Below are 17760 nucleotides of genomic sequence, written 5' to 3'. Positions count from 1 at the left end.
CCGTACTACCTGAGCACCTCACAATTTGTAATGTATTTGCCCTTACCAGACCTCTGTGAGGTAGGGAAATATCATTTATTCCCATTTTAGAAAGGAGGAACTGAGGCACAGAGACACCAAGTTATTTATGTGTTGCTCCACTCTGTGTTGCAACGCCTCAGTGATTTAGGGGCCGAAGTCCCATTGACTTTCAATGAGTCTTAATGCAAGTCTACACTATAATAGATTTCTGGCACAGCTTCAGCTGGCCTGGGTCATCTGACTCAGGCTCCTGGGGCTTGGGCTGCGGGACTGAAAATTACAGTGTAGACATTTGGGCTTGGGCTGGAGCCTGGACTCTGAAACCCTGTAAAGGGGGTGAGTCTCAGAGCCCAGCCTCCAGACTGAGTCTGCACTGCTATTTTTAGCCCTGAAATCCGAGCCCCTTGAGCCCAAGTCAATTGACCTGGGCTCTGAAGCTCAGTGTCTTGGGGAGGGGGAGGGGTTGTGCAGTGTAGACATACCCATAGGATCCTAACTTCCGAAGTAACTTTTTAAGATAAGACTTAGGCTCCTAAGTCAGTTAGGCATTGTAACACTAAGTGAACAAATGCCTAAGTATCTTTAAAATTCTGGGCCTAACAGAACTGGGTTCTCAAGTTCCAGGCTAAAGCTCTATCCACTGGGCCATCCTTTTCCAATAATAATTTAATGTTGTTCTGATGATTACTGAGCTTATATCTGTATCATTATTCCAGGGATTGTGCTCACTTGTCGTCCAATGTTGAGTAGACTGCAAAGTCACGTAATGCTGGGATCAAGGCTGGGATCAGCACATACCAGGCAAAGGAAAGAAAAGGTTCCAGGGGCACCTCCTCATGCTGGTGTTGCTGATATCAAGCAGCTTTGTTTTCTCCCAGATATAGAAATCTACCTGAATTTTCAAAATTAATTCTGTAAGAGCACACATTAATGTTACTAGAAGATGTAACACACAAACACACACACACATTTTTACTGCTCTGGTAGCAGTAATACTAAGGCCTTGGCTACACTTACCAGCTAGTTCGACGGCTGGAAATCGAAGTTCTGGGTTCGACTTATCGCGTCTAGTCTGGACGCGATAAGTCGAACCCGGAAGTGCTTGCCGTCGACTGCGGTACTCCAGCTCGGCGAGAGGAGTACCGCGGAGTCGACGGGGGAGCCTGCCTGCCGCGTGTGGACCAAGGTAAGTTCGAACTAAGGTACTTCGACTTCAGCTACGTTATTCACGTAGCTGAAGTTGCGTACCTTAGTTCGAATTGGGGGGGGTAGTGTAGACCAAGCCTTAGTGAATTGGTGCAAGAGAAATAGATGTTATTTTTAGTAGAATAGCACAGGAAGAAATCACTACTTTACGGCAGAGCTGGATGGAAAACCCAAAAGCTAGCACAACTTATAGAACTATTACAAATACTCGCTGCATATTTCATGATATCTGGACCTTTAAAGAACATATTTTTTTCTGAATTAGCAGGAAGGGAGAAAATGTAAAGATATCTGGGAAAGGAGAACAGCATTAGCACTAATGGTGATAACTGTAAGACTGAGCCCCAGAGCACGAGGGGCATCAACAGGGAATATACTGTCTTGCTCAGATATTATCACACAACTGAAAAACATAAATAAAGAGGAAATCTGCTGCAAGTGCAAAAGGGGGCAGAAGGGATGGTAACTTATGAGCCATGCAGAGAGTTTAGAGAAGGAATGTATCAGATATCAGGAGTTTTCCCATGGTGAGCGGGAGAGAACTCATCCAGCTAAACACTCCTCAGAGCTGTGAAGCGGCAGACCAGCCCCGTGACAGTACTTTTGAAACTAACCAGAAAGAAATGTTTTTCCCAGTGTTATCAGTGAAGAAATGAAATGGAAATGCCTAAGAATATAATCCTACGTAAACAAATTAAGACTCAGAAATTGAAAGCTTGGACACCAGAGGGGACTGTGACTGAGATGGATGCAGGTTGCTTGAGCTCTACAGCAGCCAGTGGGGAATCTCCAAATATCGTCTCCTAAAACTCACCATCCAACCCAGAGAAATATTGCTTCCAACTACGGAAGCCCCCAAGACGCCCTTTAGTTCTGCATCTTCCTCTCTGAATCCAAAAACACAGGGGGAAAAAAACTGAAGAGATCTGCCTCCCCACTTCTACAAACAGAAACATGCCTCAGCCTGAGGCAGCACAACTGGGTCACAGATACTGTTGAAATTAAATTTACAGTTTCCACCCTACAGACCACCATGAGTGAGATTCAGAGTGTGCTACAAGCTCAATCCAGACAGATGGGTGAAGCACAACACAGAATTTCTGAAGTGGAAAATTATTTCGAAGAGAACAAATTACAGGTTATGAAGAACTGTCATGATATCAAGACTGTTAAGACCAAGCTAATTGATCTAGAAAGCCACTCACAATGATGTTACATGAGGATTGTGTTTTTTCCAAAAGGACTAGAGAAAGGCAAACCCTCTGAATTTGTCCTTAAACTGCTAACTGAGTTGTTGGATCTTCTGGTTTTGGCATAGAATGGGCACAATGAGCTCTTGCTCCTTAGCTAGCTCCAGGAAAAAAGCCTAGACTATTGATTGTGCAGTTCCTGAAGTTTACGACTAAGGAACTTATACTGCAGAAATCCAGGGGGGGAAAAAGGAGCTGTATGGGGAGAAACAGCAATTAAAATACAGCTCTTTCAAAATTATACCTGTGATGTGGTTGCAATGAGTGCAGCTTTTAAGCAAGCAAAACAGTTGGCTCTTGGAGATCTGATATGGCCCCTCTAAAGAGGTTGATGTGTACTCATAGATATTGATATGTTAGTTTCTTTTCTTTTCCCTTTTTCTCTCTCATTGGAGCTGAAGAGTTGAAAGGTTAGCTTCAATTTACTTCCTGTTGCCTTAACTCGTCCAAAAAGAGTATCAATGTAAAATCAATAATTTGATCAGTAATTATATATATTTTTATAATAGATTTATTAGATGGTGCTTTCCTATTGACTAATGTGTCTAGATTCTGTTGCTAGCAGACAATTACTATAGTTGTAATGTTTGGGCCCCAGGGGTTGAGAGAATCTCAAAATTTCACCTGATCCGACCACTTCCGCTGGTTGTCAAGTATGTATTTTTGGACCGTTTAAACAAATTCTTCTTTTGGATTGTATGGTACTTATGTGTATTTTTCTCCCCCATATCTTTTTGTTTAATTTTGTTTATTTGCTTATTTAATTCCTCTTTCTGCTTCCTTCTCATCACCCTTCCATGCTGGGAATTTCCTTCCCACTCCTGTAGAATATGTACTGTGAATTGACACCCTATGCCTAGATTATATAGCTTTTGCTGCTAAGATTTGAAAGAACTGTATGCTACTTAGGAACATTTACAATTTCTTATTTATTCACAAAACCACTTTATATTTTATCCACTACATTTTGACAATGATGGCTCTAATAATTTAAAGCATCTCCTGGAATATAAAGGGATTTAATAACCCCATTGAAAGAAAAAAAAGTAATTCAGTACTGAAAAAAGAGAACGTTGACATTGCTATGCTCCAGGAGATGCGTCTGACAGAACTTGAAGTTTATAAACTGAAGAGAGATTGGGTAGGTCTCTCAGTTTCTAGTTGCTTTAATTCTAAAGCGAAGGGTGTTGCTATACTAATACATAAAAAGTTGAATGTTAATATTTTGATCACTGGGTCTGACAATGAGGGTGGATTTACTGTCCTTAAGATGGAAATTGGCAGTTTTATAATCATTTTTTGTAATCTCTACAGGCCAAACCTGGATGATCCCAATTTTTTTCATAAATGTGTTATGAGTATAAATGCCATGGGGCCACCATAGTATTATTATAGCTGGAGATTTTAATAAAATTCTAGATCCAATCCTTGATAAATGTTCTCCATTTCCATATAAAAAACATGCATGGCTGACTTAGGATGACAAAATGTGTGGAGATTGGGTATTCCTACAGCCAGAGCCTATAGGTTTTGAGTGTTTTTTTGTTTTGTTTTGTTTCCTGCAGCTCATTCAACACATGTAAGACTGGACTATTTCTTACTTTCACAAAACTTGACCAATTCTATCACAGATTGTGGCACTGATACTATTACTGTATCTGACCATGTCTTTTAGGTCCCCATGGTATGTACCCCCCAACTAAAATGTGGAGATTAAACACATCTCTGCTGTTTGATACATCATTTGTTAACTGTATTCAGCAGGAGTTAGAATTTTTTTAATACAAATGCCCCTCTGCTTCATCAGCTGCCACACTTTGGGAAGCCTTTAAAGCCTTCATCAGAGGCCATGTCATCTCTTATGCCGCCTTTAAAAAGAAATTAAGATAACATAGAATTGATGCCCTTTCAAAGGAAATTAAGGCCTTGGATGTAGACTGCATCTGCCCCCTTCCCAGAGCAACTCAGAACTCTCATTCATCTGAAATACGAAATCAACAAATTTCTGTCCCAAAAGGCTGTTTGCTTTCTTCTGTTTGAAGCAAAACTGCTGGGAATCTGGCAAGAAAGCTAGCAAGCTATTGGCATATAGATTTAAACAAAAGGCTAACAAAATTAAGATGGCTGTTATTCATGATAGTAGCAATAAATTATATAAAACACAGTCAGATATTAATGAAGAATTTCAATAGTTTTATTCAAAACTATATTTAGCTGCAGGCAGAATCAGCAAAGATGCCCTAGCTGGCTTTTCTAGTGTATTGTCTCTTCCACGTATCTCTAATTATCAAAAGCAACTTTTAGCTGCTCCTCTAGAAATAACTGAACTAATGCCAGCTGTAAAAGAAATGAAGGTTGCAAAGATTCCTGGTGCCGCTGGGTTCCCAACTGAATTTTACAAAAAAGTTCTGTGTAACTTTAACACTCAGATTATTGAACATGTTCAATGAGGCCAAGAATGAGCAAACTCTCCTGCCTACTCTAAGAGCTGTTGTAATTTCAGATATTTCTAAACCTGGGAAAGACCTTTGGTCTATGTAGAAATCACAGGCCAATTTCTTTAATAAATTGTGATGCTAAGATTTCAGTCAAAGCTCTTGCTATGCGATTGGACGAAGTTCTTTCACATGTTATACACATAAATCAGGTAGGCTTCCTTCATAATAGACATGGCTCAGATAATTTGTGTCATCTGATTGATATTATTGCTGCTTCAAGAGATACTAAGGTACCCTTAGCTCTTGTTTATTTTGATGCCAAGAAAGATCTTTAACCACATAGCCTGTGACTATCTTTTTCATGTGTTAGCAAAATTTGGATTTGGTAACCAATTTATTGCTTAGATTAAACTTTTGTACTCTAACCCGACTTCCAGGAAAGTGACCAAAGGTATTATTTCTGCCCCATTTCTGTTACAGAGAGGAATGAGGCAGGGCTGCCCCCTTTGTCCTCTTCTGTTTGATTTAACTCTAAAAGTTGTAGCCATTGCTATCTGAGCAAATCAATATATTTATTATATCAAGGTGGGGGATAACAGAGTACAACATTATGCTCTATACGGATGACGCTCTTGTATTTGTATCTAAGCATAAAGTTACCATTCCTAACCTTCTAACCACTGTTAAAAAGTTTGGACACCTCTCAGGATATAAAATTAATGGGAGTAAATCAGAAAGCTTAGGCATTAATAATTATGTCCACAAAGGCCTTTTCTTAAATCAGAACTGTCAGTGGCAGTTGTTTTATATAAAATATTTAGGAATACTGATTATACAAATACAAAATATTCAAGACATTCCTAAGATATAGAGAGAACCAACAATTGCCCAAGTACCTAACCATTTGGGGAGATGGGACTCCTTAACCCCTCAGATTGTGGGGTAAAATTAATATACTGAAAATGAATGTCCTTCCCAGAATTTGTATCTTCTGAGGGATCTCCCTAATTCTATTCCTCAAACTTATTTTAAGAAATTAAATAATATTTTCAGAATGTTCCTTTAGGGTGCAGGTAAGAAACCATGACTGGTTCTGAACAGCTCCCCCTATCTCTGGGAGGGTTTGGCTTTCCCAACTTTGAAAATTATGAGCTCTCCTTTTTGTTAAGCCAGGCATCTTTGGGGCTGTTAGATATGGCTGCACAAAGTGTTCAGTCTTCTATGATTCTATGATTGTATGAGAATTGGTATATCCGCTCCCCATTTCAGACACTGTAGGATTGAATTATGATGGATTTGAAGACTCCAGAGTTTCCACAATAACAGCTGTGAAGCAAGCTTAGTCAAACTTGGCTAGAAAATTCTTCTTCCACACATTCTTCCATAAAGAAGTGGTCCCATACAGCAGTCTTATTTTTTAAATCAGTGGCAAAACCTTGACTGGGGTGGATTGGATGGTGACAGGAATTATGACTGTTTCATAACTAATAGGTCAGGGATCAGCAATCTTTGGCACTTGGTGCATCAGGAAAATCTGCTGCTGGGCCGGGCCGGTTTGTTTACCTGCAGCGTCTGCAGGTTCAGCCGATCGCAGCTCCCACTGGACGCGGTTTGCCGTTCCAGGCCAATGGGGGCTGCGGGAAACCGCGTGGGCCGAGGGATGTGCTGGCCACCACTTCCCGCAACCCCCATTGGCCTGGAATGGTGAACCGCGGCCAGCAGGAGCTACGATCGGCCAAACCTGTGGATGCTGCAGGTAAACAAACCGGCCCGGCCCAGCAGCAGATTTCCCTGATGGGCCGCATGCCAAAGGTTGCCGATCCCTGTAATAGGCAATGAAAAATTTAAACTATTTGTAGATTTTCGGCAACAATTTGGCTTGCCCTGCCCCGAGCATGGAAACATCTCCCATTAAAGCATTTACTAATGAACGTGTTTGGACTGGATGCATTGGGAGCTCCAGAAACTCCAAAATTTTTATTATTTTGGAGGAAACTTCCTGGATTTACTTGGCCAGTAGTATCCTTTTATAATTTTCTGACCCAAAAAACTCTGACAAAGATTGATAATTGGAGAGCTGCTTGGAAGAGCGATTTGGATACACAACTATCTGTGACCCAATGGAATACAATTGTATCCAATGTTAAAAAAAATAAACATATAGACCTGAGACTATTCACCGAAAAACATTTTTTTGGATATAGTGGTCCCCACATAGGTAAATCATAATGGGCCTCATAAATGCTGATTGATGTAGGAAATGTAACTCTGTTGGTACATTGGTGCATATGTTTCGGGAGTGCCCCTGTATCAAGAATTTCTGGTATGTCGAAAGACCAATTTGATATTTGATGCTAAGTTGGAGCCCTCTCCTTTAAGTTTCATTCTTGGATATATTTCTGATACCTGGAGATTACCTGGTAACAAAGTGGTGTGGTTCTAATGTCAGCTTTGGTCACTAAAAAATTAATCGTGAAAAAATTGAAAAGTTGATCTTCACCAAATATGTATGCCTGGGTCAGTGATATGGCTGACCTTTCAGCTAACAAATGACTGGCATTCTGCAGAAAGGAAGTGCCAAAAAATACAGAGCAATTTGAGCTGACTTTTTAGAGGTCTATGATTAATGTATCAGAGGGGCAGCCGTCTTAATCTGGATCTGTAAAAAGCAACAAAGTGTCCTGTGGCAAGTCATAGACTAACAGATGTATTGGAGCATAAGTTTTCATGGGTGAATACCCACTTCGTCAGACGCATGTAATGGAAATTTCCAGAGGCAGGTATAAATATAAAGGGCGGATTTTGGTGTTCACACCTCAACTGCTAGAAAAGGGCCTCACCCTCCGTGATTGAACTAACCTCGTTATCTCCAGACTGATTCTTGCATATTTATACCTGCCTCTGGAAATTTCCATTACATGCGTTTGACGAAGTGGGTATTCATCCACGAAAGCTTATGCTCCAATACATTTGTTAGTCTATAAGGTGCCACAGGACTCTTTGTTGCTTTTTATGATTAATGTAGACTCTGATGATAAATATGTTGCTTCCCCTTGATTCCCTTTATTCTCACCCTCTTTATTTACTTGCTGTATTATATTGAATCTAATATTTTGGTATATTTGTTGTATTTGTAAATATTAATGAAAAAATATAAAATATATATTAAAAAAAGAAATTGGCAGCTATCAATTTAGGAATATTACCAAAGCAAACATTGTCTCTTTGATAATTTTGTTTATTTTTAATTAGTTACAATATCTCAGAGAACTTCTAAAAGTTCAGCTGCTGACATGAGCAGAACTGAGTAACAAATTCAAATATGCCTAAAGCAACAAATGGATTTTTCTTTTATTTTTTTACTTCCATTTCTCTTGTGCCTGCCTGTAGTGTATAATGTGTCAATAGAGTCCTCAAATTGTGAATAATAAATAAATTAGTAGTCTACAAAGTGCTCCTGCTTTCGCCTTCACCAGAATAGCACCAGATCTCAGCTTCTTTGATATTTTTCCTATTCCTGCATTGCCTTTCTCAGGTCAGGAACAAAATATAATAAGTCAGAGAAGAACAGGCATTTTGGAAAGAAAGAGGAATGTGATAATGGCCTTGAGTGCAGGATAGTCTGGATTCATAGTCTACAATTCCAAAGTATAAAGAAAGATTGCTTAGAGGTGTGTTGAATATTCCACACTGAACCTCATACCCCCTTGAGCAGAGTCTTGAGTTCCAGCTTCCATGTATTTGCAAAGCATAGCCCGTGTGTATAAAAGTTCAGTAATTATGAACTTTGGTTATTTGCACAGCTAGGAACCTGACAATTCTCCCTCCCTCTCTAAGTTAGCCTCTTAGCAGCCAACCCTCTTACCCCCAGCAAGCCTTGGGATCCAACTTCTGACTTTAGATCTTTTCAGGAAGGAAGGGTGCAGCTTTGTAAAGGAGTCAAGTGCCTTATTGGAATTTACAGGGTATATTTTGTTATGGAACAAGTATAGATAGGTCATTGAACATGAACCATCTAGCCTATTTACAAAGGCTGGTTCACTTCTGGCCCTGATGAACCAACCTGTAACTGCTTCTGTTCCTATATATCTGCCTTCTTACCTATCTGCCTATGTCTCTTTTCCTTTGTCAGAAGAAACTCTCTCTGTTATTTCCCTCATAACCCTTACATGGATCACTAGCATCTTTCTTTGTACCCCACTGTCTTTGGCCTTCTACATTTGTGGGAATTTTCTGTTTGATGTTAAGTTTTTCCACTTATAAGTTACACAGTCCATAATTTCCCTCCCGATGCTTCTCCAACTTCTCTCCTTCCCTCAGAAAAGTCACCAAATGTAAATATAAAAAGTATAGGATGAAAAGTCATGGAGCAAATGTTTGGCTGAACTTTTATACATTTATTTACTTTATTTCTATTTAGTCACTAGACTGAGTTGCTGGACACCAGCTCTGCTACTATCACTGACCTGCTGGGTGATCTTAGGCAAGTCACTTCACCTTCCTGTGCTCAGTTTCCCCACATGGGGTAATGATACTGACCTCCTTTGTAAAGCACTTTGAGATCCACCGTAGAAAAGCACTATATAACAGCTAGGTATTACTTTTATCAAGGTTTCCCCCATAGTAATAATGTACATACTGATACCCCTGGACCCTCTATTACATCACCACAACACATACCTACAACCTCCTTTGCTTGTATTTATACCTGTAAACCTCCACTGGGAGAAAACAATATTTATTTTTTATACACATGGCTCTCATTTTGCTTACTATTATAGAGATCTTAGACACATTCTAGCTAGGGTTTTGTCTACTTATTTCATACCATAAGTACTTTTAGAAAGATATAAAGTACCCAAATAACCAAGATCAAGGGCATTTCTAAATTAGAGACCTTGGCTCTAAAAGCTTTTGTGTTTAAAACCATGCCTCTTGATGTTTACTATCTTTTTTTAAAAGAGTTAAAAATGAAAAACTGTTTAAAATGTTGTTGCATTTCATTCTTCCAACTCTTTGGTGTTTACAAATTTATTTTATACAGTATAAAAATGTTAGCTTCTCATTTGGGGGGGGGAAGCGGGTTAAACTTCATTCTTTAAACATTTCTTCACTCTAGCATTACATCTGCCAACTTCGTCCATGACTTTTTTATTTCATCTTCTCTCAACCTTGCCTATTTTTTTTTTCTTTTGACATCTGTGTGCTTTTTCAGTTTGGATTTTCATCTTCACAATAGATTTTCCCCTGTCTGCAGTTATCTGCTGTATTTCATATCAGACCTCATGTTTCAATGTTCTTTCCTTCACAGCTTTGCCAATAAGCTTCCATGCTTAAAATCTTTCATCATTGCTAGGTTGCTACTCATGTTTTTTGTGTGACTTTAAATCCTTTCTGCTCAGGATGGTTCACTTTTTCTCTTGTATTAGGTCTCTGGTTTTTTTTGTTTTGTTTTCCTTAACAGACTGATTTTTGTCACTGCTGCTTTAGCTGCATGCAGCGGATCACTCACTCTAGGTTAGATTTATGTCGGGGAAGAAAGGAGGAGGTTATGCTTTCCTGCCCAGATTTAAAGACTGGGCCTCTTTTGGATATCATCCCAGGCAGATTTACATGAGCAAATACTGTAGGAACTTCTTAGTCTGTCTAAATTTACACAGAGTAACTGACTTATATGTTGGGGCCTGTAGACACCATCGCAACAGAATAATAACGAATCACAAATAGAAGTAAAGGGCCATCATCGGTATTCCTAATATCACTTGCTACTACATTTTTGATTAGCTGTAGAAGATCTGAGGATAACTTGTATTGGGATGAGCGTCATGACTGATGCAACTGTTGATGCTCAGTTGATGGATATGGTGTTACTTGTCACCAAAATGGAATTGCACTATAAGCTTTAGTCCTTAAACGTATTCTTGATATTTTTACTTTATTATATTGTCTAGATAAGTTTGTGGTGGTGTTTTCTCAACCCATTTTTTTACAACTTGAAATCAAACCCTCCCTAGGATTGACCATTCTATTCTAAAATTGCTTTGTCTTTGTGTATATAACACTACATCCTGAGATGTGCTGAGTACCTGCAACTCCCATTGACTTCATTGCAATTCCAGGAGCCCAGTGCCAGTCAGGATTTGGCACTTTTTTAAAAGTCATGTTGCAGATTAAAATAATTGCCTACATTTTGGTTATTCTGTTTCATCAGAAGAAAATTTTGGTTGATAGAATGCAATTCAGTTGGATTTTTAAGGCCTGATATTGCATTCTGGAAGATACAAGTTCTTAAAATGTCAAATTTGTTGGCTCTTCTGTACAATGAGCCTCCTTCACATATTGCAAATCTAGCTCTGGAGTGGTTTGCAGTTTTGCACTACAAAACACATGGGGTGAAATCCTGGCATCATTGAAGTTAATGGGAATTTTGCCATATTAAATAAAACGTTGTATAACATTGTACTTTTGGGTATGAAAATTACTAAGAATCTTGTTCTTGGTGTCAAGGTCAGAATAAGTTAACTCAAATTATCCCAGATATGGGCTGAGTTATTAGATCAACAATGACAATGTGTGAAGTCCTGTCCCCACTGAAGTCAATGGCAATTTTGGGAACTGAAGTCAATGGGAACTCAGTCCATATCTCTGTTTCTGCTCCTTTAAAATATACCTTCTTTACATCCTTTACCAATCCATTTTGTCTGATCATTGTGTCCCTTCCCTATGGCATAGTTGCACTGGATAGCCACACCACATTTACACAATTACATACATCATAGCCTAATTCCTGTCTCGTGTTCACCCAACTAAGCCCTGCTGAACCTGCTTTGAGGAAAGAAAAAACAAAAAAAAACAAAAACAAAAAAAAAACACTTTGCCTTCGCCAATCTGGTGGCAAGGGGAAAAATCTCCCCCCCTCCCCCCTCCCCCCCCCCCCCCCGAGAAAGGAGCAACTAGTGCAATGCCCACAGCAGAACCTGACAAAACCTGGTATTTTACCACTTTCATGGGTGGCAGGATGGGTGCTGTTCTGCTGGTCTAGGTAAAAGAGGGCTTTTTCTGCACCAGCATTGATCTATATAGTCCCCCTTCTCTTATGGTCACCTCTGGATGACGGGTCAGAAACTCCTTGCTGCCCTGGTCTGCCCCTGCTGTCAAAAGTCACTCCTTTGCTTTCTAGTCCTTAAAGGGGGCACACTTTTTTTCCAACAAGCCAGACAACAGACCCCATTGTTTAATGAGTGGTGAGGTCAATATTATGGTCTTTTGTAGCCAATGCAGCATCAGGATAGCCCATCACCCCATCCGTATGCTAGAATAAAAGAACTGAGATTGTTTGTGAAAAAACATTTCATTAAATGTAAAATGTCCTGTAAAACCTGTGAACTTGATAAACGTCTTTCCATGGCATAGTCTGTGAATAGAATCCGCAGGTCGGTACTCTCACCCTGCTCTGGGGAAGAGGTCTCTGAATATAATAAATGTAATCTGAATCCTAGTGACATCTAATTTGATCTTTTCAATCAAGTGACACAATTGTAACTCAAAATGAGGGGAGCTGCAAAATAAGGTGGAAATAGCATGTACTTCAATGATGAAACAGTGAATATTAGTCGAGGGATCTTGATTTTCTTTATAAAATGTCATAGCTGCAGAGTCTTAGTAAGGCTACTTCCCAGACAATGCATGGAAAAACTAAAATGTTATCCGCTTATTTGGAGATGTCTTAAAACAAATATTTTTGTATTGCATACACTTTTAGGTGTATTTTGGAATAAGGTCTGTGTCACAAAATCAAAAGCAGCTGTACAGATTCGCTGTATTTCTTGTGTAGTATTTCTGTTGGGGTTTTCTTGCAAGACTATTTGACACCCTTTTAATGATTGCTGAGGGGTTTTCATTTATTTTATTTTAAATGTGCTGCAACACCCTAGCGCCTCAATAACGGAGGGGAGAGATTGTATCATAAATATTATTTCCACACTCTCAGGCTGTTTTGTAGGAACATGCTATCAATGGGTGTTAATGACTTAAAAGAATGATCTATTTGTGTTTTGATACGTGGGGCCTGATCATGGATTTGTGCGCAAAAAAGCAGGCAGGCAGCATACCACCAAAAGAGTGAGAGGAAGTCTGCTGGGCAGCCAGCCCAGAGCATAACCCACAGAAGTGCACCTTGATCTTTAAGTGCAGAAGGAGACTTAAGAGGCAGTTTTATATATTGCAACCAGTGAAAATGAGGGAGAGAAGATAAATGTATTTAGCTAAGTCATCCAAGAAAGCACCAATAAGCACAGTGAATAGGCCACTGGACTGGGACTTGGGAAACACATTCAGTTCCTGGCTCAGCCACAGACTTGCTGTGTGACCTTGGGTACATCAATTAATCTGCCCTTTGCCTCAGTTCCCCACATGTAAAAACGGGATGATATCTAACCTCTCAGGGTGTTGAGAATGAAATCCATTAATGATTGCCAAGCATTCCAGTGCCATGGTGATGGGGGTCACATAAGTAGATTGATCTTGCTGCAGGCATGAGTGAAATGTTAGGATAGAGAGACAGATGAGATCAATGTTTAAAATGATGGCACAAAGAGCTGGATAGAGAAAGGGCTGGGATATTGAATCAAAACCAAGTAAGTAGTCCCTACCCAACCTAGCCATACTCATGACCCCTCCCCACCATGGAAAACAACCAGCCCTGGGGGCTGGAACATGCCAGTCTATCTATATTCCTGCACCTGTATCCATTTTTCTGTGACATCTACCTAGTTCTCTTAGTGTGCCCCTTTCCGACAGCATTGTTAGCAGAGTCTTGAAGCATCACTAAGCTAACCCAACTGTTCAGGCCTTTTAACAGGACTCTTGACAATGTGTATGTGCTTTCCTGCTTCAATTTCCGCCACTCCTCAGGAAAATTCATACTTTCCTCAGTTCATCCTAGTTGGATGGACTTCAGCACATGCCATAATCTTGGTCAGTTGGTCTTTCTTAGCATTCTTCAGCACTCATTGCGCTTCTGAACCCATATAATGATTATGTTTGCTTCAGTATGTCCTGTGTACAGCAGCTCAACACCTAAACAAAAATATTCCAATCAGAAAGAGTCAGGCAGTGAGCAGACTTTAATGGTGATGTGAAAGCCACTTCCAAAAAGAACTGCCTCAACACACGTGTGTGCAAGATCTTCCTGCCTGTAGAGTTGGTTGTGAGGATATCTATGTAAAAGTATCATGTGGTGACTCCCAGTAATGTTACAAAATCATCCCACTGTTTTCTCCTCCCTGCTCTTAATCTCTCCACTCTTACAGAGATACATCTGCATGGTCATATGTATCCACCTAATTGCATCACACATACACGATGACCCATCTCCTTGGCTCTGCCAGTGATACCAGACTCATCAGCTCACTTACAAGTTTCTCTTGAAAATATCACAACACTCCCTGAACTGATCTTTATGGCCACTATCCTCCTCTTTCATATTGCTCCTCAGGATTCATCTCTGCTCACAATGTCTTTAAGAAATCAACCAGTTAAGGATGGATTTGGTAACATGTTGATGGGGATAAGTGACTCTTGTTTATAATTACTAAAAAATACTTCCGTAGATGTATATATGTATATAAAAATGTATCAACTCCCTCTTCCACTTGACTTTTTAGATTGCATGCTGTTTGGAATAGGAACAGTGTCTTCTTATGTGTTTGCACAACATCTTGCACAATGGGGTCCTGATCCTAATGAGGGCCTCTGGGTGCTACTATCACATAAATGTAAAATTAAAATAATCACTATTGTTATTAACTGCAGTGCATGCCAGCTGGACCTGAGTAACTTCAAATAAGGAAATTCAACATGAACTTCCTCTTCCCCCTTTTCTGTTCTGCTATGACTCGAATCCATTTGTCCGTTCCCTCAAGTTTAGCTTAGTGTTTCCTTCTAACTTCCCATGCCTGCTACCCTAGTGCACACCGTCAACTCTCACCTCCACCTTGAACTTCCCACAGCTGGTGCTTTTTGGCCACCATCTTCTCCTTGCTCAGATGTCTCCTTCTGACATAGATAGCTCACTTCTGCTGTGAAGCCTATAAGAAACACAATCAGTTAAATTGAAGGGCCTTATTCTCATTTACTTAAAGACCTTTTACACAATTGTGGTAGTGGAAAATGGGACTTTAAGTGGATGTAAGTTACACTTACACCCCCTTTCAGGTCCCTTTACACTACCCAGATGGTACAAAGCGTCCTTAAGTGAGAATGAGGCCCAAAAACTTTATCAAAGCAAATTTAGTCACCAAGAAGCATATGTGAACTAGCAAAGCTGCCACATGCTATTTATGTAACCCTGCCTAATCCCACCCCACTCCCCACTATTGTTTTCCTCTGCCACACACCTTTGTCCTGCCGTGTTAAATTGTAGAATGTAAGCCCATTGAGGCAGGGACTGTCTGTTTGTTGAGGTATAGAATCATAGAATAGAATATAAGGGTTGGAAGGGACCTCAGGAGGTCATCTAGTCCAACCCCCTGCTCAGAGCAGGACCTAATCCCCAACTAAATCATCCCAGCCAGAGCTTTGTCAAGCCTGACCTTAAAAACCTCTAAGGAAGGAAGGTGTACCTCACACCCTTGGGCATGACAGAAACAATAAATAATCATAATTATTCTTCATTAAGCCATGGTGTCCTGCTTTTTGTGGTTATAGATAACACAGCCAGTATCCTGACCAGACGGAGGAGATTCAGTCGAACTACTCAAGATGTCTACTACCTCCCGATTTTGATTTCTGATAGTGGAATCCCTTCTCTCAGCAGCAGCAGCACCCTTATGATCAGGGTCTGTGCATGTGAGAGAGATGGGCGCGTTCGGACCTGCCATGCCGAAGCTTTCCTTTCCTCAGCTGGTTTGAGCACAGGAGCCTTAATTGCAATTCTGCTCTGTGTCATCATTCTTCTGGGTAAGCCACTCTCTTAAATACTGATATCCTTTCATTAGCCTTCAGAATGTGGCAGTAGCGGCTTTTAATATAATGTGTTTCTGAACCAGGGATTACTTGTGAAAAGAGGTAATTAGAAATATAAAGCTGTGGTTTTATATATAGGTTTTGCTAAAATGAATAGGAAAAGTGCCTTTAAAGCATATTGATGAAAAACTGTCATCCTGTAGAAAAAGATTTCCAGAGGTCAGAGTAATTAGCATTGCAGAGCTTCCCAGGTAATTTGGAAAGATTTCAGAAAGCCATTGACTCAAGGATCATCTCTAGACCAGCTGGAAAAATTATAAAGAAGAGAGATGAGGAAAAAATTTTTGAATTGCATTACTCTGTAAGAAGCACTATTAATACTGTACAAAAGCCACTTTCTAATTACCTCTGTGGGATGAGCTGATATCAATGCACAACATAATCAAGAGGGGCAGGGGACATATTAAATGATAAAATGATTACATTAGATAAACGTCCTTGGATATGAATTTTCTCTATTTGCCCAGACCAGTTTTAATTTACCCATTACTTAATATTCTCATTTGGCAGAGATACAACATGCTGTACATAAACATCATTGTACTATCCATGTGTTTTTATGCATTCTAACAGAGAATGTTTGAAACAATGGGATTTGTCTTGTGACCCACATACATTTCTTAAATCAATGAATTTATCTTGAAAGCCTGTGCTCTTTCTACCGATTCCTTTCGCCACAGCTTATATCAGCCATTTCCTGGGTTTTAGAGTATAATTTTAAAATGTACAGAAATGCACTTGAGTTATGTTATCAACGTTACAGTCACAATATGTGCAAATACATGGACATGCAAATGAAAGAGTGTTTTGTTGTTTTTCCCAAAAGGTAAAAAAAAAACCTTGAAGATTTTAATTTGATAGTTAATTGCTTATTGATTTTAGTAGGAACTGGGCATCCAGATCCCTTATGCATTGTTGAAAAATCTCATCTTTTGTATATTAGGTGAAGATTTTCAAAGCAGAAATTAGGCACTTAAATCTCATTGATCATTAATAGGGGTTGGACATCCAACTGCCCTTTGTGCCATTGGAAATTTCCCTCTTAGTTGTAATAGGCACTGCTTGTTATAGTCTGGCAGGCTGCTGTGCCAACATGGAGCATCATTGATTTAAGTGGGACTCAACATGTTTACAGCAGACTGTCTGCATGTGACAACTTGCAGAATCGGGGCCTTATTGACAATGGAGCCTGTTCTTCCATCAATGGGCTGTGCATGGGAGGTAAACCTTAGCTGTACTCATAAAAAACTCTAGTTTATGTGTATTATATATTCTTCCAATGTTTTACATTATGTGTGCCCAATTTTATGACACACAGAAACACATAATTAGCTCAGTGGTTTGAGCATTGGCCTGCTAACCCTAGAGTTGTGAGTTCAATCCTTGAGGGGGCCATTTAGGGATCTGGGGCAAAAATCTGTCTGGTGATTGGTCCTGCTCTGAGCAGCAAGTTGGACTAGATGACCTTCTGAGGTCCCTTCCAACCCTGATATTCTATGAATGTGACAATGCAAGTTCAAGCAATCTGAATGTTACAAGGGTCTATAATGGGAAGTGGAAATTTGAAACGTATGTGTTGAGTAGTGGAGCTGTTGAGGGGCATAGGGTTGTAACTAAAGCTGGGTATTAACAAAAGGGGCCTTATGTTTACCGGTCCTGAGTAGCCACAATTTCCAGTGAAGTCAGCGCAAGCTGCAGGTGTTCTGCACCTCTGAAAATCAGGATGCCCTTATTTAATTGCCTATGGTGGATTTTAGTGGCTGGATTCTCAGCAGGTGTAAATTGGCACAGTTCAATTAGACACCAGCTCCATTTCAGCT

General features: G+C 39.8%; 1 protein-coding gene across 4 annotated transcripts in view; it reads left to right on the top strand.

Annotated features, from left to right (window-relative positions):
- CDH18 (cadherin 18) overlaps positions 1 to 17760 on the top strand; it is a 904559-nt gene that overhangs the window by 880585 nt on the left and 6214 nt on the right. For all 4 annotated transcript variants that reach the window (XM_034761577.1, XM_034761578.1, XM_034761579.1 and 1 more), the window contains one exon: positions 15623 to 15874. In XM_034761577.1, the coding sequence (XP_034617468.1) occupies positions 15623 to 15874 (252 nt within the window). The remainder of the gene's footprint in view (positions 1 to 15622; positions 15875 to 17760) is intronic.

This window comes from Trachemys scripta, chromosome 2 (assembly GCF_013100865.1).
Source record: "Trachemys scripta elegans isolate TJP31775 chromosome 2, CAS_Tse_1.0, whole genome shotgun sequence".
In the NCBI taxonomy this organism is placed as follows: domain Eukaryota; kingdom Metazoa; phylum Chordata; order Testudines; family Emydidae; genus Trachemys; species Trachemys scripta.
This window is presented reverse-complemented; position numbering and strand designations above follow the sequence as displayed.